Raw genomic sequence first — 22,099 nt, forward strand, 5'->3', positions numbered from 1 at the left:
ACCCAATCATACATACATGGAGTATTTACTATGCACTAAAGACATAAATATAACATACTTCTATTTCCTCAGATAAATTCTAAATGGTAAATACATTTTTAAATTTTGAAACACTTTCTAGCTAACTTCTAAAATATCAAGTTATAATCAATAGAGAGTCAACTGGATTGGTAAATTTCTAACATAAAACACAGTGTTCTTTTTCTAAAAATTTCCCTCAAGAGACTTGTATTCAGTACAAGAAATAATTGGTAGTTCTCAAAATACAAATTAGCACTTAAAGGTTAATAATCCCTATTCTACGTACGAATTAGTAAAAATTAGCCTTTCCTATGCTCTCTTATTTAAACCAACAGAGTTCATCTCAATTTTAACTACGTAAAACAGTTCATCAATCTTATGGCAAAAAGAATCATTCTGTGCTCTACAGTTTAATGACATATATGATAACACACAGAGAAAACAAACTCATTCTCCAATTGTCCAACAAAAACTGAAATTAGAAATTTGTGCTAACACCAAAGCAGTGTTCTAAAAAAGTTCTAAAGAAACCTCTTAATTACTCCATACCTGCTAATTAAAGGTTACAAGTACTTCTTAACTGACTACAATGGTGATTTCCGCCATTTTGCAAGGAGTGGTATTCACTTGAAGCAAGTAATGTAAATCATTTAACTACATCAAGTAATAAATACTGTGAAAATGTAATATCTGAGTATTTGGGAGGGAGAAACTATGAAACGTGTACTTAATACTTATAAGTACATATGAATTCAAATATAATTTATCCCCTCCTACTTAATACTAGGCTCTCTTATTTTCTCAATAGTTTTTTTTTCCCCTTATTTTATCTGTGTTATTTTCTTTTTTGTTTTCAGGAAGATTAGTCCTGAGCTAACCACCGCCAATCTTCCTCTTTTTGCTGAGGAAGACTGGCCCTGAGCTAACATCCATGCCCATCTTCTTCTGCTTTATATGTGGGAAGCCTACCACAGCATGGCTGTTGCCAAGTGGTGCCATGTCCGCACCCGGGATCTGAACCGGCAAACCCCAGGCTGCCGAGAAGCGGCTTGTGCGAACTTAACTGCTGTGCCAGCCCCTATCTGTGTTCTTATTGCAAACACTTTAACATCCTTTCGGAAGTAGACAGGTATAAATAAATAAAAATGCATTCATAGTCCTATCTTTTCTTAGATTTTGTAAACAAGAACTATTTACCCCTTACGCTATTAGTCTTTAAGTTACTTACGTCAGCGTTCGAATGCACTTTGCTGAATCTCTGATATCCCACACCTTAATATAAGATGTTGACACAGTGAAGACCAGACTTGTATAATTACAGTATTTTACAGATACGACATTGTTGGGATGACCCCCCAGTGACATTATCTCCTGCCCAGTCACCAGATTCCACACTTTACAAGTACGATCTAAAACAAATAAAAAAAGAGGAAATACCATCAACATGAACTAAAATAGGTTCTCTTGACAATAAAAATTATTTAAACAAGTTTTCTCCTATGAGAAGGAAATGAGATAAGGAAACAGTAATTATTCCATTAACCTGCAACAGGCATCCTAACCCCATCCTTGACCTTCTCCAGCAGGTTCAAGGGCAAAGGATCAGATGAAAGCCAGGATGTCTGGGGTACGCTTCACATCGCCCCTGAATCTAAAATGGCCGCCCCAAATCAGCCTCTTCAAAACATTCTACTTCGATCACACTCCTGCCTCCTCACAACACTCCACACTCATAAACACACACAGCTTTCTCTTCCAGGGGTCACTGATCGATGGCTTTTATTTTTGACTCAAAAACGTAATCATAAAACTATTCTATTTTGTTTTTCTGACATGTTGAATATCTAATTATCCTGGAGAGATAAATTGAACTTGAATCATCAGAAAAGTGTATTTCACAGGGTAGATTTTTTAAGTGGGAACTGCTTGCCCTTATTCACAATTCACAAGTTCTAGCTAGACTCTCATACTTCCCTCATAGACAATGAGCAACAAATGTTTGCTGATAAAACTGAGTCTTGTAACATCCCTAAATGCTGAGAAACTTTTACTAGCCCCTCAAATTCCTTCCTGTACATGTCTCCTTGATACCTTTCTAGCCTCACTGTCTACCACTTCTCTTACATATATTCTACTTTTCAAGTCAATTGGACTTAGTTTCCAAACATACCCTACTTCTATCTCCATGTCTCTGCTTATGTTGTTCCATAATCTTGGTTATCAATCCCTATCTGTCAACATCCCAACCATCCTGTAAGGTTCATCCTAAACACCTCTTTATCAAAGCCTTCCTTATTTCTCACAGCTTGGCAAAGTCTCTCCCTTTTCTAAAACCCCAAAACTCTTAGTCAATAACTCTTCAAAGCATTCACAGTCAATTTCTAGTTGCCTGCCACTGCACCAATGGGGTTAAGAGTGAAGGCTGGGGGACGACTACACCCAGGTTTCCAATCCTGGCTCTTCTACTTACTAGCTAAGGTTGTCTAGGAAAATATTTAATTTCTTGAATCCTCAGTTTCTTCATCTGTAAAATGAGGATGCAACATGTATCTCATTGAGGTTGTTGTTTGAGAATTAAATAAGACATAATTCGTACAGTGTCAATCATAGTCTCTGACATACGGTAAGTGCTCAAGAAATGATGGCTGCTTCTCAGCTTATTCTCTTTACTCTGTACACTGTAAGGGCCTTTTATAAAGTTGTATACAACCTGCATTACTGAGTTCAGGCCCTTGCGTGCCTTAGGTGCTCAGTTACTCAAGAGAGATGTCTTTGCTCAACATTCTAGTCACATAACATCGACAAAGGTTTTACTTTCTTCCCAACTATGCAATGATTTTGTATTTTACATAATTCAGGGTTGAACCAGATTATCTCTCAGATTCTTATGGGTCTTAAGCAGCTTGACTTTTTTCCCAAACTCTGTTAAAATGTAATCCTTTTTTAAAAAATTAAATATCCACGTGAAACAACTACTGGCACCTTTTGATCCAGTGAAGAGGAGATCATCAGTAGAGTCCACACAGAGCACAGCTTTTGTATGCCCTTCAGCTATGTGAATACACTGAAGTGGAGAAGCTCTGATTCCTTTTGAAGCAGGAAATGGGTTGATTATGCCCCTGAGGTGTGGGGGAAAAACAAGATTTACTTCAGTAGCTGTATCATGAGAGTAACTTAATTTTTTTCCCTGACTTTACGAAGTCTTTTAAGTAATTAGTAATAAAATCCAGACTGCTCTCTCATCTCTTTCTTAAGCAAAAGAACAGAGATAAAATATTAAATAGTAATACTGGTGATGGAGTGCATCAACTAATTAGGTAGCAGCTGGCAGCTGCATTCTGCAAAGAGCAAAGCTTATACATTTGGATTTTCTTATTAACAATCTCCTCTCTTCAAAGTTTAATGAAGCAATATTCGGAGCTGTTTGAGTGTAGTGAATTCTGACAAATAAGAAAGTACATAGACGATGGCTAACTGGAAGATATGACTGACATGCTGGAGTAGGACTCTATGTCAAACTCTTAATCTCAAAGAAGATTAAAGAAGAATGAGACTTTAAAAGAACAGTGAGGCTCTTTAGCGAGCTTTCTTACAAGTTTAATATTTCTGAAGTTTCTGCTTTATGCCACTGGCTATGTACTATGGAAATATAAAGTTGATCAAAACATTGTCCCTATCCTAAAGAAGTTTCAGACAGGATCTGAAATGGAATAATTGTGTCAGGAAGACTAAAGATGAGAGTGAATTAAGACATGATAAATATATGAGTCAGATGTATCTCTGCTCAGAGGAGGAAGAAAAATTATGTTGAAATGCATCCGTTATACCAAACAGATGGCATAATATTAGGACAAAGACAGGGATAAAACAAAACTGTTTCCATCTTCTTGATGAAAGAGAACAATCTTCAAGACGCAACGGGCAGAAATGATTAAGAAGAAATGCAAGCCCAAGATACGTTAGAACTGACAATGGAGCCTTATTCAATGAATTCAAGTATTTCTCTTTTTAAATCATTATATAGGGTTTTGAAAGTACATACTATTGTGGAGGCAAAACCCTGCTGGTACACTAAGAACATCAATAAAGGGGATAAAACATGTGGACCCAATTTTCCAAAAAGCAGAAAAAAAGGTGGATTTCAGAAATTACAGATGGATAAAACTTCCTGTTGAGTCTCATACTAAACAAATCATTATAAACACTTAAAAATAAATGCTCATCCAGTAAGAGAGAACATGAGCTCACTAATGTCATGGGGGAAGTTCTTTGTAGGGCTAATAGGCAGCAAATTAGGGGAACATCATATTCAAAAGATATGGTGACTCCAATAAGGTGCATGCATACAATAAGGCTTTCAAATGCTGTCTTTGTGGATGTGCTGGCTAAGTATGGAATTGCCTAGTAAGGTAGCTCCATTGGTGGCTGAAGAGCCACACCCAAAGAGTCAATGTTCCTGTCAAGCTGAAAGGAGGTTTTCAATATCTGAAGTCAATCTGTCCCCAGCACTAAAGACAGAGATGGCATGTTTATTAAACGGATATATTAAAGAGCTGGATACTGTATTCTATGGCCTAGAAAAATGACAAACAAAATTCATTTATTTTAAGTACACACTGAGCACTAAAATAATCACTGGATAAAATTTAAACATAAAATTTAAGTCTAAGAACAGAATGCTCAAGAAGGAAAGAGGCTTATTAGTAGCCTAGGTTTAAAAAGCTAAAGAGATTTGTTTACTGACTACAAGATCAATGGCTCAACAATTTATGGTTCCTGCAGTGACTTGTTCAATAGAAGCAAATATTTCAGGAGAAAGAAAGCAATAGAGCTACTACATTCTGCCAAAGCCACATCTGGAATGGGGTTGAGTTCTAGATGCCACATTTTAAGAGGAACATTGAAAAACTGGAGACTTTCCCAAACAGTGGAAACAGAATAAAGGATATGTAGACTACGTCATATAAGGAACAGATGATGAAACTAGAATTGCTGAGCTGATACAAGAACATTCACGGGTGGAAGGATGCAATAGTGCAGTTAAAGGGCTGAAGATTTAAAGAGCTGTCACATACACACAAAAAGATGTATTGGATTAATTCTGGTATAGCTCCAGAGGGCTGATGAAAGACCAATGAATAGAAATTTAAAGGAGGTTAATTTAGGCTCAGGAAAAATACCCAACTTTATTTTTAAGGTCTGGTTATAATGATTTCAAAAAGTGAAAGGAGTTCTTCATCACTAGAAATGATACTAGGAATTGTCATCACTGGATGTATAAGTACACAGTTTAATACTCTCATTTGCATACATGTGTCAATTTGAGATTCTTGAAATTAGTGCTCAGTAACTTGTTTGTAATCTAAGAATTTAACCAGATTACAAGTGAAATGGGAGCAAAACCTCCTCAAAAGTCTGAATCTGCCATTCTGAAATCCTGTTAAGGTGAGGTTCATAGCTATGAACTGAAGCCATCAAATTATAACTATTGCTTCAAATGCTGAACAGGTACATCTGATGCAGAGTCAATTACTACTGTTACTTCTCAAACAGAAAACACATATGTATATATAGTCCAAAAAGCTGTACCCTTGGTTATATAATACTATGTCTCCAAAAGAGGTCCTTCCTTCAGATTACCAGCTTTATCCTAAGAATGTATCAAATGCTCCCTGGTGATATAACATCCAACACAATTCTGTCATGTCAAAGGTTGTAATATTACAAAAGTAAATATTTGCATCCAGTGACTTATGTATGGCACAGTTGTGGACAGCCAGATGCCTCTTTTTCATTCTTATGTTTTAATATCATTGATTATTCAGACTACTGAAGAAAACTCATCTCAACATTAAACATAGCATTTTATTAATTAGATGCTGAAAAATGCTCTCAAATATCCAGAGCATTAGGGTTAATATTTTATAGAGATTACCTTATACCAAAGATAACAGAAAAACTATAGAAATTAGAAACATACATCTGTGGTATTTCTTTCTCTATTAAAATTAATCTCTTTATATTCTAAAATATAGAAAACAACTTTAAAATGGTTTCTTTAAATTAGGGTTAAATATCGCAAACTTGTACAACAGACCTAATCTGAAAGTCAAACAAAGTTTATTTTTGTTCCATGCAAACCAGTAAAGTTTTGTAATACTATGAATCAGATTCATTTCCTCTCCCTCCCCCGCCTACCTTCTGGAGGGTCAGCAAGATGGCCATAAAACAGGGGAAACAAGACGAAGAGAGAGGAGACAAAACGATAAGTGGGAAGAGGAAACGATAAAGAGGAAGAGAGAGAAATTAAGAGTCCAAAAAAAATCCATAACATGAAATTCTGCAACACAGTTATTTTAAGAACATCACCTATCAGTGAAAAATATTTATTATTTTTTTTAAAAAGCTCCTTTACTTTCCATTCTTTCTAATTTTTAGGTACCAAAGCATCCTTTTTTTCTTCCTAGCATACTGTTTTTTCATCACAAAATCTGCCATAAACTTTTTATTTAAAATTGCTAACCCAACAAGAAAGAATACTTTATTCACCTCCCACACTTTGAGGGATCTGAAATACTTAATTGTTGAGAAGCAAATTGTCCTGAAATCAATATTCAAAGAACTTAGTTTCTTTTATAGAAAAGATTTGGATTACAAACAGAAAAATAAGTATCATGACTTTTTAAATTATTATACAAAGAATTTGCCACTACTTTGTCTAAAAGATATAACACAAAAATATATTAAAATTAATATGTTTAAAAATATTAGTGCATTTATATGGTTTCCAATAAGTTATGCATGCAAGAAAAATGAGACTTGCTTAGAGTTTCTAGGAAGGCACTTTAGAACATCAATGAAATGCCAGAATGTAGAAAAGATAGAAAGAAAGTACCTGTGTACCTCCGACAGAGAGGAATCACTTTCATCAGACCTACAGTGAAAGAGTTAGAATTATGAGGAGAAAGAATACAGAGGTCAACAGGTAAAGACACTAAGATTGAAGTGAAAATTAACAGTATGAATAATAGAAATATAGCGAACATTTCCTTTACAGTGCTGTTTTTCTATTTGTACTGGATATCAGCAAGTTCAATTCACACCTAAATCAGGTAAAATATTGGATTCTTATGTGTTCTGCCAGGACACTGGGGAAAAAACTTTCTATTACTGACCCATAGAACCTATCTATCCTCAGCTCTAAAATTTAGGCCCTGAAGAGGAAAATTATCAAGTAAGTGAAATACATCACTTCAAAATTCTTCCTATTTAATTAGAGTAGTACTAGAAAAATTTTCCATTTCAGTAACTATCAATGAATTTTATTCATCTTGATAATTACTTTAGACTTACACTCTAATGTGGAAATTGAACAAATACATTATATGTTTGCATGGAAATCAAATCACTCAAAATTTAATAACCTTTTATTTTTAACTTATCTCAAAAATATGAAGTTTTTCTGACTAGGAAGTCCCTCAGTAACAGTTGGGGGATTTTAGTGGGATTTTAAAAATAGGCGAGCCACTCTTATCAGCCCTACCCTGAAACCTCCAAGGCTGGCAATGAGTCTGGTTATTATGAAAATCTGTTTAGCTTGTATAGTAGGCTTGAGGAAAATGAGGATAGAGTGTGTGCTGGCATGAAATATAACCAGAAACAATGTGTAGGATCTACTTCCAGTTGGCGAAATATGCTAGTCTCAAAAAGGAGCCCCAAAGAAAGTGATTCAAAGGTAGGTGAGTTTTTTTAAAGGATAGTTAGTTATTGTAAGTTTTAGCTTACAGAGATGACAACAGAGTCAAATTATTGGTAGCTCATAAAATACTTTAGTTAAAAAAAATGGAACTATGACTACATTGTCAAGATTATCAAAAGACTGGCAGAAAGTTTTATATCTGTGAATGCAAAGTAGACAAACATTCCATATATCTATTGAAAAACAGACTTCCCAAGACATTCCTAATTTTCCTCTACTCTTCTCTTAATTAAATGAGAAATATGATTTAATAATATGTCTCTTTCCAATTACACAATATTTACCTATCTAGATCAATTTAAAGGACAAGTCATCTACTGATGAAACTATATTAAAATCTAATCAAGAATTTTATCAATAAATCAAGTAGATTAAAAACTGATTCAAAATGATGGTGCATTTCTCTAAGTCTACAGAGCCATTTAGCGTGATCTAAATATGCCAGACAGAGCTTAAACAACATCCTACAAATTTCAGAAATCAGTGATCTATACAGGGAGATTATAGCACAGAAAACAAATAATTGGGGTGGGAGACTGGATATCAAGTACATACATCCACAATGTTATCATTCAAAATCAAAGCAGACAAGTCAGAGTTAATAAATACCTTATGGCAGCATTGTTAGTATTGAATTCTTGCAAGAGAGATTCTGGCTCAATGTGGGAATACTTTTTCACTTCAAATTTAATAAAAATTATATTTTCCACACCACTCCAACTTCTCTATCCCCACAACCCACCCTCAGTCCTACCATCTCCACCCATAGAGCTACTCTTTTATTCCAAGAACACAACTACTGACGTTTTGTGGTAGATTTGTGTAGAAAAAGCAAATGATAATAACATGTTACACATATAACAAAGATCTTTATAAGCTGTTATACCCACCAAAGGTAAAATAATTTGCCTCTTTCCAACTGAGGCTATCTGGATTAGAGGCTTTTGTGGGCTCATAGAAGCTGAAGAATCCCAAGAAATTTAAACTTCAAGTGATCTCAAAGGTATTTCAATTCTAACACTTGTAAAAGAAAAGGCAAGACAAGTGCTGAAAGTATAGCAATGCAAATCTATAACAGGGAATAATGTTCAGCAGGAAAATAATTTTCTTCAATTTCATCTATATGGTTCATTTCCCATTGGAAAAACACATAAAATATTGCAAGAGCTCACAAGTCGGATTCCATCTCCCACACAAAGAGATGGCTAAATGTTTTCTACAGACTGTATTGAAAGGTTCAAAATATTGTAATAAATAGTTGGGGCTCTTTTCCATCATGACTTACTTATCCTGCTGAACTGATGTGTTTCCCTGAGAAACAGTAAGACGATTAAAAACATTCAGTTCATTACGGGGCCGGCTTGGTGGGGAAGAAGGAGGTGAAAGACTAGCCTCTGAGGTTCCAGAATCTGAGCTACAAGAAAAAAGAACATTAAACACGTGGCTTTAATGGGTTATAATTTGTTAGGAATGTTATAAGAAACATGCTTTTTTTAAAAAAAGCTTTTCATTAGAGAATTCCTTCCCTCCCTTCCTTCCTCTCTTCCTTTTTTGTAAGTTAAAATGCACTCTGAACAATTTAATTTAAAAAAATTTTTTCCACTGGATTTTGTTACATTGGCCACAAGATGGCACTAAAGAAAAAGCTCCATCTGCTGAAATGTAAAGTCAGTCTAAATAAAGCGAGCCAAATCTAAAATTACACAATTTTAGAACAGAGACCAAGTTGCTCACTTTACAGATGAGGATACAGACCTAGAGAGTTGAAGAGGGATTTGCCTATTCAATTGATTCATTTATTTATTTTTAAATTACTTATTTGCTCCATCCCCCATCTCCTAATTATTCTTGAGACATTCAATCCAGTAGAAGCAGACCAATTACATCTTTAAATACAGGAAGCAAGATGATCAGAAGGATAATTTCTATGACTTTCAAGTCAGCTAAACTAGTAGTCAAAGTAGAGTGTGTGCATGTTGATAGACGGGAGGGGGATGGTACAAGATTGTCGTCTTAGGAAAGAAAATACATGAAAACTGCTTTTTTATATTAAAAAAATTAGCTTTACCAATATTTCAACGTGGATTGGCATTGATACTCTTACTCAAGGCCATGGCAAAGATCCAAGGGACGAGAGGGTGAGCCACAGGGTAGAAGGGGGCCAGTGGTTCTAACCCACTCATTCAACTTTCTGCATGCTGCAGTGTTGCAACTTAAAAATGCCCAGTTAAGTGGATCATTAGATTATGTATTGTCAAGTAAACTAACCCTCACAAAACACATAAATGGCCTTTAAAAGATTGCAGAAAAATAAAATTGAAGATAGTATCACTGTAAACAAAAAAGAACAGTAAGAAATGGCAAAATTGATACACCCTCTAATATACTATTTTTTGGTCAACCACTTTAAAGTGGTTAAGTCAATGTCAGTTTTATCAGCTGACAGTCAAAATTAATTTCGAATTTTTCTAGAAGATTATTTGAAGTTTAGATTTAATAAGCCTCTTCTCAAACATATATTAACTCTTACAATGATATACACAAATAATTGAATATGAAAAAGAATCCAGGGTCAGGGAGAAGTGCTCGAGTATTTTTATAGGTATGTGTGTGACCAAGAAAGTTAGAAGACCACCTAGCCAAGCCAACGGCTGACGTGACTGTCTTCCTCAGTCAGATCAGTCACAACCACAGAGCCAGCATAAATCTGGAGAATAATTTCATTACTGTCCTTTAGCATCTGAGGGCAGCAGACACTGGACACAATCTGGTAGATAAAAAGCATGAGTAACTTACTGTTTTTGTTCCTTGGCTTTTGATTTTTCTGCTTTCTCATATGCCTTTCTCCTGGTTATAGGGGAAGGTTCTGGTAGTTTTTTTTCTGATAGAGATGATTGTCTGGAACTAAAATAGAAAAAGACTCTATCATCATCTAATTTTAAATATATACATATAATTTTGTTTGGCAGATATTCAGCCTAAAATTTTTCATAGATTAATAACTGGAACTTGAAAAAGATCACTTGGGAACAAAAAGTAAAACTAAGGATAGGAAAATATTACATGAGTTATTTTCAGTTAATGGAAGCTTGACAACTATGTATCTAATTTTTAAACTGGCGATCATCAAATATATGCAAATCAATTATCTTTGAACATAAAATCAATGCTATACTGCCAAATAGCTAACATAAATATTTTACTTTAAATGTAAGTGTTTAAGTTTGATTAGAATTGCTTCACTTGAAGAAAAATTGTCTTTATAATTTTTCAAGAACAAAAATATTAGAATATCATAATGTAAGAAACAATGAGATTTAATGAATTATATTAGACATAGTCACAAAACAGTACTCTAGGTAATCACAAAAAAAAACCTATGCAATTATTTTACTTAACTAATATTTAGCTATATACATTTTTGTAATAAAAATATTCTTATTATAAATTTTAAATGTTGCATAGTGGCTATGTAATTAACATTTAAGACTATGATTTCTGTGTACAGTGGTATAATGAATTTTAATTGAAAAAATGAATTTTTACTATCCTTGACTAGTTATATTAAAAAGAATAAGGTGGGGGGCTGGCGCCATGGTATAGTGGTTAAGTTCAGTGCCAGGGTTCGTGGGTTTGAACCTATGCCACTCATCAGTCAGGCTGAGTTGGCAACCCACATACAAAAAATAGAGGAAGATTGGCACAGATGCTATCTCTGGGCTAATCTTCCCGAAGCAAAAAAAGAGGAAGATTGGCAACAGATGTTAGCTCAGGGTGAGTCTTCCTCACAAAAAAAAACCACTTAGGAATTAGAAAGCAAGATCCCCAGAATGAACTTAACACGATTCCTATTTAACAGTGAAAACTAAATATAATTAAACTTTGTGTGTCTAATTTTTCTAGTCAGAGGAAATTTCATTTTAGAAATTCCGCATCATTTGAATCATAAGGGCCACCTGAGTGAATTGTTTTACTGCATGCAATAAAAGTCATGCAGTAACAGCTTATAAGAGTTACTGTACCAAGCACATGGCCAACACTTTAACTTGTACAGAATTACACAAGTATCTAAATTTATGAAAACTTGAAAATAAATCATGCATAGAGACAGAGTCCAAAAGATATTTTCTACAACCTGTTATAAAGGATACATTTTAAAAACTAAAAAAAGGCAAAAAGAAGGTATTACCTGAATCTGGATTCCAGGCCATAGATTTAGTCTTGAAGTTCCAAAAGCCTCTATCCATCTGACAGACTAAATGCTGAACACATGCGGGTTCCTAAAATCTGTTCTCAGTTCTCTATCACTACCTTCACCCAAAGCATTTCCTCTACTGTCATCTTATCAAAAAAGCACTGAAGCCATAAGGTATACTGGTTAGCAACCTCTCACAGCAAATCCAATAGTTAATTACACAGGCCACCTCAAGCACATGCAAGAAAGTTCTGTCATCATCAAAACTAATTTTGGAACTAAAAGTAGCAGTTGGGCTTACTGAATGCAAGACAATGGAAATGTCTTCCTAAAATGAAGAAAATTATGGGGAATAGAGATACTCAAGGTGAGAAGTCTGTCATATTTTACTATTTGCAGAGTCTTATAGAGCATGCTGCTTTTTTGTCAATATTTCTCAATGCAGTGATATATTCATCCCATAAATCATTTGCAAGATTGTATGTGAGGGTTAGTTTGAAAAATGTCATTAAAAATCTTTACCAATGAATGATCTAATTTTAATATAACTATCAAAACACACATACACACACAAACTACACAAACACACACGCACACTGGCCTGTGTAGGGAAATCTTTCTTTGTTTTCAAGATAATAATGGAAAAATTTTAAATAACATTTGTTTTGAATAGAATGCTTTTTGTTCGGATTTTCATAGATGCAAGAGAGAAATATTCCCTCCGTCAAATCCTTAATAATACCAATAAAAATACTTTGGGCATACACTCATCCCAGACATGCAATGTGCTTCAAGGCAAAGAATTAGGAAAGCTCAAAATGTATTAAGTTTGTCATGGATATATCTTTTTTCTTTAAAAGGGTCACCAAACGCATATTATCCTGACCAGGCTCTTAGAACTGGGACATACAAATTTTAGAGCAAATTTAAGAGTCTTTTAAGCTTCTGCTTTATATAACGGTTTTATAGGTATAACTTTAACCTAATTTAGGTGTTTCTAAATAAATTTTGTCTGTAATTCATAACTCAGCCTTTATAAAAATTATAACCCTTAAGAAAGACCCTAAAACTAAGAAACAAGACAATTCAATTCAACAAAGAACATCTCCTCTTAAATGATTTCAAATGTCCAAAACATTAGATGAGACAATACCTAACAGAAATTACTTTGAAAACCAGAGATCTTATTTACATAAAGTTTTATAAATAGAAGTAAGAAATTAGCAACATGCATATTAAACAAAAAAAAGAAAAGCCATAAGAAAGGAAGTTAGTGTAGCTGGGCCAGACTTACATGCTGCCTATCTTAGAAGGAAAGCCAGATGGGGGAGGGAGCTCTTTTTCCCTAGCAGAAGTACCACTTGTCTCTGTATTCATTCCAATCTCTTGCCCTTCTGCAACAGGTGTAAGAGGGCCAGGCAAGGAGGCATCTCCTGTACTAGTGTCTGAAGCTAGTTCACTGCTATCTGCATACAGCAATTCCATTTGAGTGGTGGTTCTCCTTCGGGCCTAGTCAGAGAATGGAAGGAAAAGCAATCAGGAGCAAACTTTCGCAGAGAAGATGATTAGGGAATAGAGATTTAATATTAGTGTGAAACAGGTAAAAACATTTAGCGTGTCTTTTCCTAGCAAGTGTGTCAAACATAGCATGTAAGAAAGTGACAGGCCAGAGCTATAGCCAGATAAGACCTTTAGAGTCCATAATAACAGCTGACATTTGGATTGAACTTACTATATGCTAGGCATTGCTGTAAACACTTTATTATATTAGCATGTACTATCATTAATCCAAATTCACAAATGAGGAAACTGAGGCACAGAGAAGCTAAATAATTTGCCCAAAGTCACACAGCTAGTAAGTGGCGCAGCCAGATTCAAAACCAGGCAATTTGCCTCCAATATGACTGTGCTATCCTGCCAGCTCCTTCAACATATAATTTTTTTAAAAAAAGAAAGAAAGAAGAAAGAAATTAAACCAAAAGACAATTGCAGGGAAGCTCAGCTAAATTCTGATTTTCCCATGCTTCGATGCTTTATTTAATATCAAGCTTAATTTCATTTTAAATTTTATAGTAACATCAATTTTTACATCTGTATCTCAGATTTGCGATCCTGCTTCCCTGTTGCCTTAACTGTGTGTTTAATCTGTCTGCTGGATAATTCAGCAGCAGCCTGCACCTGCTTTTGGCAGGATGGCGAGGAAGGTGAAGCTGATTCTCCTAGAATCTAAACTCATTAGACATTCCCTTCCTAACCCTTGAACACCAAGTGACTACCCTGTCGTTGCAGACTTGTTACCATCACTAAGGTATTAACAAATAATCAAGGTGTTTACCTGAATATAAGCCACTGAAGGGCAGGCACCCTGTTTTATTCAATTTTATATCCCTCACACTTAACACAACGCTGGTACACACCTATTTAAAATATATAGTCAACTTCATTTTTTCAGTGAGGAAAAAGAAATGATGTGAGATCCTTTTAGGCATCTTTGCAGTTCAAAAGGAGTAGGTAGCACTTTTGGAAAGGGAAAGCACTGTAGCCTGTTTTCCAGACTCTCAATTGTCTCCACTGCCAATGGCCCATGGCAGAGAGGAATCGTTTCCTTGGGAATTCCCATCCACAGTGGTTCTTTCAGGAAATGACCTTTAGGCCACCCCTTTTCATCTCTCTCTGGTGTCTAACAAGGGCATGAATAACAGGCTTTCACAGGCCTGAAAGATGAAAGTTACCTTAAGAGATTCTCTCTTCCACTTAAGACTGGATCCAAACTATACTAGAATGTTTTCTTTGAATTTTGGTAACTTCTTCTTGGTCACTTAGAATAATAAAACAGAAACCACATGTTGCCAAGCCAGTAGCCCAAGGACCATATGTAGAGCCTGGAGATGTTTTTTGACTGGCTTGCCCAGTATTTTAAAGATCAGAAATTCCATATAAAAATTGACATTTAAAGCTTCTCTTGAAAAACTAGGGGATGTGGTAGGCTTAGGCCCATACTCCATCAAGGAAAAACTGAGCAAGAGGTGAGTAGAGGCTATTGGCTTTAGATGGGGTATGTTCTTTTCGTGTAATCATATGACCTCTACTCATTATATTACACCCAGTCGAATTACCTATTTACATCACTTGACTAACCACTGTGGGCCTTAAATCCATCCTGGCCATTTGCACAGTATTATTATTTCAAGTTCTGATTCTATCCATTCCTTCAACAAATATTTACTAAGCACTGCAAGAATTCTTTGTTTTCAAACATCTTAAGATGGTTAGTTAATTCATCTAGTATAAAATGCTATCAACACGCAGTCTGATATGTACCATGTGTATTTTACACATTTACAGCATGTATCATTTACATTTTTTAAAAATTCTACAAATACACATTATAGCCTCATTAATTTTTAATACATGATGATTAAAAGTTGGCATATAATTCAAACCACCTGAGGAAACTAGTTAAAAAAAATAAATAAGAAACACATAAGAACATACTAGAATGTTAAAACTTCAAATATTTCTGTCAAGCTGAATGATTTATATTGTATGCCACAATAGGGTCTACCATTTAGTCAACAACAGCTTTTAAGAATTGGGCTCCATAATCATATTTTATCTAGTGGTAAAAATACAAGAATACAGTAAAGTTCCATGAAGGAGAAATTTTTCAATATAAATTTTTTTCAAGGGGGAATATGATAAAGAACTAGATTTCTTACAAATGGACACTTTGGTAAAAGCATTGCCTGCTTGCTAACCTGTTAAGAGTCAAGCCTGAGACCTATGTGTTTAAGAGTGATAACAAAAAACAGTGGAAAGAATGTTTACCTGGTATTTTCAATTCTCCTTACCTTGCTTTTAGGTTTCACTTCACCACAAAGCTTCATAAGGTCTGAAGACAGTGTGCTATATGCAAATAAATAATTAATCACAAGATTAAAAAGGACCTTATTATAGAAAACGGTACATCCTCTAAGTTTACAACTTTGGAAAAAAAATGTATATGCCTCTGGAAAATACAGAAAGACTACTTAAAATCGCAATGAAGTAATTAAAAAATAATTCATTTTCCTTCTTTAAATATCCCAATATTTTTGTTTTAAAATTTGTGATGGTTAAGCATGACTTAGTTTGGTTTCCATATTACTGTTTCTAGGGCCAATCACTTAGCCAAAAAATTCAAAATTATTTCTGTTTTATGGTAATTGTTTGATGCAACAAGATACAAGTATTAAAGATATTATAGAAACAAGTCAAATCTATTAAATTTTTAAAGCCTGTCTTACCTTCCTTCTGATCCTGGGCTGTGCAAAGGTGCATCTTCATCAGTACTATCCTCTACGCTTTCTAAAAAAAGGTCCAAATGTAAGTATTATCCACATGTCACAATTTGAATGATGACAGCAATCCCTATGCTACAATAAACACCAGCCCAAAGTCTCAATACGGGCACTTTGGTTTCAGTAACTGAATCGAAATAGAAATGTAGAAAAATATTTCTAAGAAACTCTTTTGATTATATGTCCTAGGATGAGAACAAACATGTTTAGAACAGGAAAACCACAAATTTGAATGATAGAATAGCATTCAAAGGATAGAAATGAGATCTTGTATTTATCAGAGTATGTATAATTATATATATTTTTTCAGAGTATGTATTTATCCCATGCCATTGAAACATATGAAAACCCAGAGTAAATAAAACACAAGATTAAAATAAATGCTGCCTGGGCTCCCTTTAATGTACTCAGTCAACTGTGAAAACTATGTAAGTGTAAACATACTTGTTATACTCTATCAGTATATCAACTTAAATATTTTCCTCTATTTTCATTTTTGTTTTCAAGTAGAGAGAGAATGTGTGTGTGAAGGAATTCAGAAATCACACATCCGCATGCAGCTCATTCACGTGTACATAAAAGATGAAAACAATAGGTTTGCATGCAACGGTTTTGTAAATGAATACAAATAAACCACTGCTATTTCAGAACGACTGTAACAAACTAGAAAAAAGAGGCGAAAAAGCAAACATATAAAACTAGTAGGAAGTCAGTAAACAAAACGGCCACTGAAAGTAAACTATTTAAAATGTCAGTGAGTCCCTAGCATAGATGCAGGTTTTTAAAACGTACACATTTTATTATCAAATCATTCCACAAAACTAAAGACAATATTATACATAACAGATATTAATGGAAAATATATATGATTCATCCCTTTTAACTGCCAATTTTATATCATCCAGGTGGATTGTGCACATGAGTCAACTAATACCTTTCTCTGATGCTCCCTTTCTTCCAGTTTAGCAGACACTTTTATAGAAATTCAGTAATACTTGATACTTGATAATATTATCTAAAATGGAACCCATCTAGGACCCATACAAAGAAAATTTACTTTCAGAAGTGAAGATGACCGTGGTCTTGAAGGCAACATGTATCTCAAGGGCCACCATTAGATGGAGGCTCAAGGACTTGCTTCACAGACAGGATAATTAAATGCTGAGATGACTGAATTAGTTGACAAGATAGAAAATTAGGTTACAAAGAAATGACAGACCTAGCCTTTATTTTCCCAAGTATAAAAGCGAGCTAAGATTGGCTAGTATTTTTCTTGTAGGAAGTGATGAAACCAGTTAGTATGTTAAATATCATGTGAGTGCTTAGTAAAAACTGCTTAGCTCCTGCTTATGCATGTATGTATGCCTTATCTACAGATAATTATGGTTTGATACAACCAATCTGATCAGAGGATGGAGGCCCCCACCCAGACAGCCACCAAATCAGACCCTTCTCAGGACTGAGCTGAGTCAGAGCACTATGGTCATGTGGGCGGCAGGACACGCCATCAATCTCACTGTTGCACTCTCAACTAGGAGAACGTAAATCCAGCCCAACGCCAGCCTCTTCTCTCATCACCGCAGAATTAAAGCTAAAGGCAGAGATGTCAGAGTGTCCCCAGTCACCAGGTAACTAAGGAGAGGAGTTCATTGTACTTAGAATGTTTGTGCAAACAATATGGCGTATGTTGAACTCTTGCTTTCCTTCTGGGAGTCTGGACTTCTGGTATGCACTAGGCAGAGGGTACCTATGTGACCACTCTCCAGTAAAAACCTCAGGTGCTGAGTGTCTAGTGGACTTCCCTGGGCATTGTACACATATTGCTGCATTTTCATTTCAGGGGGGAAAGTATATTCTGTGTGATCTCTCAAGGGAGGGAAAGGACACAAGGAAGCCTGGACATGGATTCCTCCAGACTCCATCTGTGTCTTTTCCCCTTATGATCCAGCCATGTATCCTTCGTAGATTGCACTCATGAATCTTTGCTGTGAATAAAACTACATGCTGAGCCCCATGAGTCTTCTAGCAAATCTCCACAGATAGGAATGATCTTAGGGACTCTAACATAGGTAGGGAAAAATAAAGATGTTCTTCAAAGGCAACAAAAGTACAAGCCTATTAGCATGGGGTACTAGCCCTGGTTCACTTTCTAGCCTTATGTTCCATCACTCTAGCCACGTACTTGTTGCTCCAGGGCATCAACCTGCTTGATGGTCTCATGCACACAATACTGTAGCTAAATCTCCATGCTTTAGCTTGGTCATTGCCTAGAATGACTCTTCTCTGGCCACCTTCCCCGTTTTCTTTTGCCTGGCTAACTCCTTTTCTTCCTTTACGTTTCAGCTCAAATGCCACCTCCTCCAAAAAGCCTTCATCAACTCCCATTCTTGTTAGGTGGCCCCACTCTGTGCTCCCATAACTCCCCGTATATATCTCAATCACTGCCCTCACTGCAACGTACCATAATCTGTTCATGGTCTGTCACCCTCAGCAAGGCATCAAGTCCATGAGGGCAAGATTTAGTGTCTTACTCCTCTTTGAATCCCAGCACAGACCGATGCTTGAGCTAAAATTGGAGCCAAATAAATGTTTTTTAAAGCAACATATATATGACTGTCTAGCTTCTGTGGATTTAACCTCCATGTTTTTCTCCTCTACGTTTTCTTCCAAACACCTCTGGGCTAGATTATCACCCTAATCCCTAGGGGAAATTTCTGTCGTGAGACACAGGTTACATCAGCTGAATGGGCTTCCACTCCAGTTCTGACCTTTCTTTAAGCTACAGATCATCAAAACTTGATTGAAAGTTGTGAAAAGTAACACTGCTCATCAAATTAGCAGTGTAATATTTTCTGCACAAAAAGACATCCACGAGAGCATTGCATTTTCTTCCAAGTTAAAGAGATGGACTTAAATAAGAATTTACTTATTACTACAAGATGGGCCACTAAGATGAAGAACTAAGAGAAAGAGGAGGAGAAAGAGAAGAACAAGAAGAAAAGGAGGAGGAGGAAGAAGAGAAGTGCTTGATAACATATGGAATGGGAAAACTTCTGGTTATAATCCAGGAACTTGGGCAGCCTAACATGGTTCTTCAATATACTAATCCTACTTTTTCTACCTGTCCTTGTTACAGCTTGAGCAGCTTAAAAGTAGTAACTGTTCCATATCAATATTATGCAGTTGATCTCAAGGAAATACTATTTTGAGATTAACACATAGTGTAAACAACTAAAAGATCAAACACCTCGTGTATTTTATTTGTGTAACATCTTAGCATTTAAAGTAAATTCATATTCATAGATTATGTTTATTCTAATGACATAGAGAGGTCATTACATCTAATCTTTCAGTTACGTTCCCCTTTCTTTAAGTACGAGCATTTAAAAACTTTTGACAGCTATGTGATTAGAAAAAAAAAGTTAAGATCAGATTTTGAAATAATTTTAATTAAATAAAAACTGCTCCAAAATAATCATTCAGGAAAATTGCAGTTAATATAATTGCCCTGATAGCCCTGGTCCTTCATGTGTATAATTATTCAGAGGAGCAAAGATATTACACGTGAGTGGGTATAGTTCATGTGAATGTTGTAGTGGCAAGAAAAAAGGTTGAAAATCTCTATACTCAATGATCTTTAAATCTCCTTCTAACTTGAAAATATTATGCTACAATTTTAAATATTGTTTTAATTTGTTCATATAAAATCCTTTGGATAGTTTTATTCAATTTATAATATTAAAAATATGTGCCCAATTTTACAAAAATTAAGAGTAACCGAGAATCTAGCAAATAGATACCAAAGACAAATATATACCAAAGAAAGTTATTTCTGAGGTTAAAAAAAGAGATGCAAGTTAACAGATATATTTAAAAATTAAAAAGGAATACATATACTCCATTTTTTTCCTACAAGAAAGAGAAGAAGGGCTTATGAAACTGGAGCCACAACTGGAGCTCAAATAATAAAAGAAACTAAAGCATACTTCTTTAAATATCTAAGAATTTTTAAATCAGGAATGCATAAGAAAGACAAAAGACTTAGTATGTTTGTGGTCATGGATACATTTCAAAAAAGATCATGCAAAAACCAGTTGACTGCCAATAAAAACTTTAAAAATAAGATGTACCACAATTAGTGTACACAAACAATTAGTAATTCATGCAGCTGTAGGGTACACAGAAAGCTAAACATACTTACCTAATGGTATGCTATCTAGATCTGTGTAAATAACAGCAAAAAGGAAACAAAAAGCAATACTCCAATCAAAACAGAGCCAATGTTAAGAACTCCCACATAAAACAAGATTATGTACCATTTATAAGATATGCAGAATAGATGCCATAGCAAACACTTATAAATTTGTTTTTTAAGGCAGTTAGATACGCAGAGTAAAGGAATGAAACTTGGTTAATATTTTAAATAATTTAAATAATCAATTCAGAAACTTGGTTGATCATCTTTATCCATAAAAACTAATTGCTCAATAAGGTTAAGTAAGCCTTTTTAAGTTGGTAATTATTTCTTGGAATGACAATAATTACATCCCCCAGAATTTACACATGCAAATTAAAGAAGGAATAATATGAAAAGCATAAGTAAATATATAGCATCTATTCAGTCAAGCTGTAGGGGAAAGAGGTAATAGCATAGCATACTCAAAGAGCAAAGGCACATGCAAGTCACTTAACTACAATTTTGTCCAAATTACCTTGTAAAGCATGGCCTAGTAAAGCATCCAGCTCAGGATTTAGTTCTGCTTTCTCTTTCAACATGTGGAATAAGAGCTGGTTTTGTGTAGCACTGGTTATTTCAGTTTGTTTAAGCCGACCTTCAAGTACTTTAATTTGAGCCTCTTTCTGGGCAGCCTGAAGACCCTGTAACACCAAAAAAAAAAAAAAATATCTTAGGTCCTACAAAACAGAATCTACCAGAAATATGTATCAAATAGCAAATGCATATGATATATGGACTTTGACATGAGATAGATCTTGATTCATCCCAGCTTCTCTACTCACTAGCTTGGTGACCTTGAGTAGGTTACCTTACCTTCCTGATTCTGTTTCCTCATATGCAAAATGATGGGAATAATACCTACTTCTTAGCACATTGTGAACATTAAATGGGAGAACACAACATCAAGGGTCTAGCACAGCCCCAACATGGGAAAAATGTGAGTCAGAAACCATTATCACCTCCAACATTTAGGCAGAAGTTTCTTACAGGTGACAGGTTAGTGCATTTATGGTCAAAGAGGAAGAGAGCGCAACTATATTTTTCACTTTCTAACTTTTGTTTTTGAACTATAAAGAATTAGTATTAAACCAAAGTTATAATACCAAATTTGTTTGTACCCTGAGAGATTTTCTTTTCCTTTGTTAAAGCAAAAGAGGAATTATTTCTTCTTTAAGTTTTTTATCTCTTCTAATTCGCAAGCTAATGGAATTGATCTCAATACTGCTGACTTTTCTTAACTCTAAAGAAAGGTAAAAGGAATATTTTCCAATTAAAAAGAAATCTTCTTCCTTATTGCAAAGGAAAAGGTCACCAGAGAAATATAAATGCAACTACAATGAATTAGTCAAAACCTAAGTTTTCAATAATAGTGTAGTTACATCTCACCTTATTGATGCCCATTGACAGGAAGTGATCTAGCAGGTATCGGGCTTCCGTAAGTGTGCAAGCATTGATGACTGCAGTGACATCCAATGTTTCTCCTTCTTCCTACATCAAACCAGCATATGATGTAACATTACTTTACTCCGAATGTATTTAAACAGAAG

The 22,099-nt window shown here is 34.9% G+C and overlaps 1 protein-coding gene across 23 annotated transcripts in view; it reads right to left on the bottom strand.

The window, feature by feature from the left end:
* The window catches only part of KIF21A (kinesin family member 21A), a 147,603-nt gene that overhangs the window by 12,554 nt on the left and 112,950 nt on the right, over positions 1-22,099 (bottom strand). For 7 of the 23 annotated variants that reach the window (XM_070619374.1, XM_070619370.1, XM_070619388.1 and 4 more), the window contains 11 exons: positions 21,939-22,040; positions 21,028-21,193; positions 20,517-20,537; positions 16,262-16,322; positions 15,827-15,881; positions 13,270-13,484; positions 10,577-10,684; positions 9,066-9,194; positions 6,910-6,955; positions 3,004-3,145; positions 1,250-1,430 (listed from right to left, as the gene is read on the bottom strand). In XM_070619374.1, coding sequence (XP_070475475.1) covers positions 1,250-1,430; positions 3,004-3,145; positions 6,910-6,955; positions 9,066-9,194; positions 10,577-10,684; positions 13,270-13,484; positions 15,827-15,881; positions 16,262-16,322; positions 20,517-20,537; positions 21,028-21,193; positions 21,939-22,040 — 1,226 coding nt within the window. The remainder of the gene's footprint in view (positions 1-1,249; positions 1,431-3,003; positions 3,146-6,909; positions 6,956-9,065; positions 9,195-10,576; positions 10,685-13,269; positions 13,485-15,826; positions 15,882-16,261; positions 16,323-20,516; positions 20,538-21,027; positions 21,194-21,938; positions 22,041-22,099) is intronic. The other 16 variants (XM_070619375.1, XM_070619371.1, XM_070619392.1 and 13 more) reach the window with 10 other exon arrangements.

The sequence above is a fragment of the Equus przewalskii genome, chromosome 5 (genome assembly GCF_037783145.1).
Source record: "Equus przewalskii isolate Varuska chromosome 5, EquPr2, whole genome shotgun sequence".
NCBI lineage: Eukaryota > Metazoa > Chordata > Mammalia > Perissodactyla > Equidae > Equus > Equus przewalskii.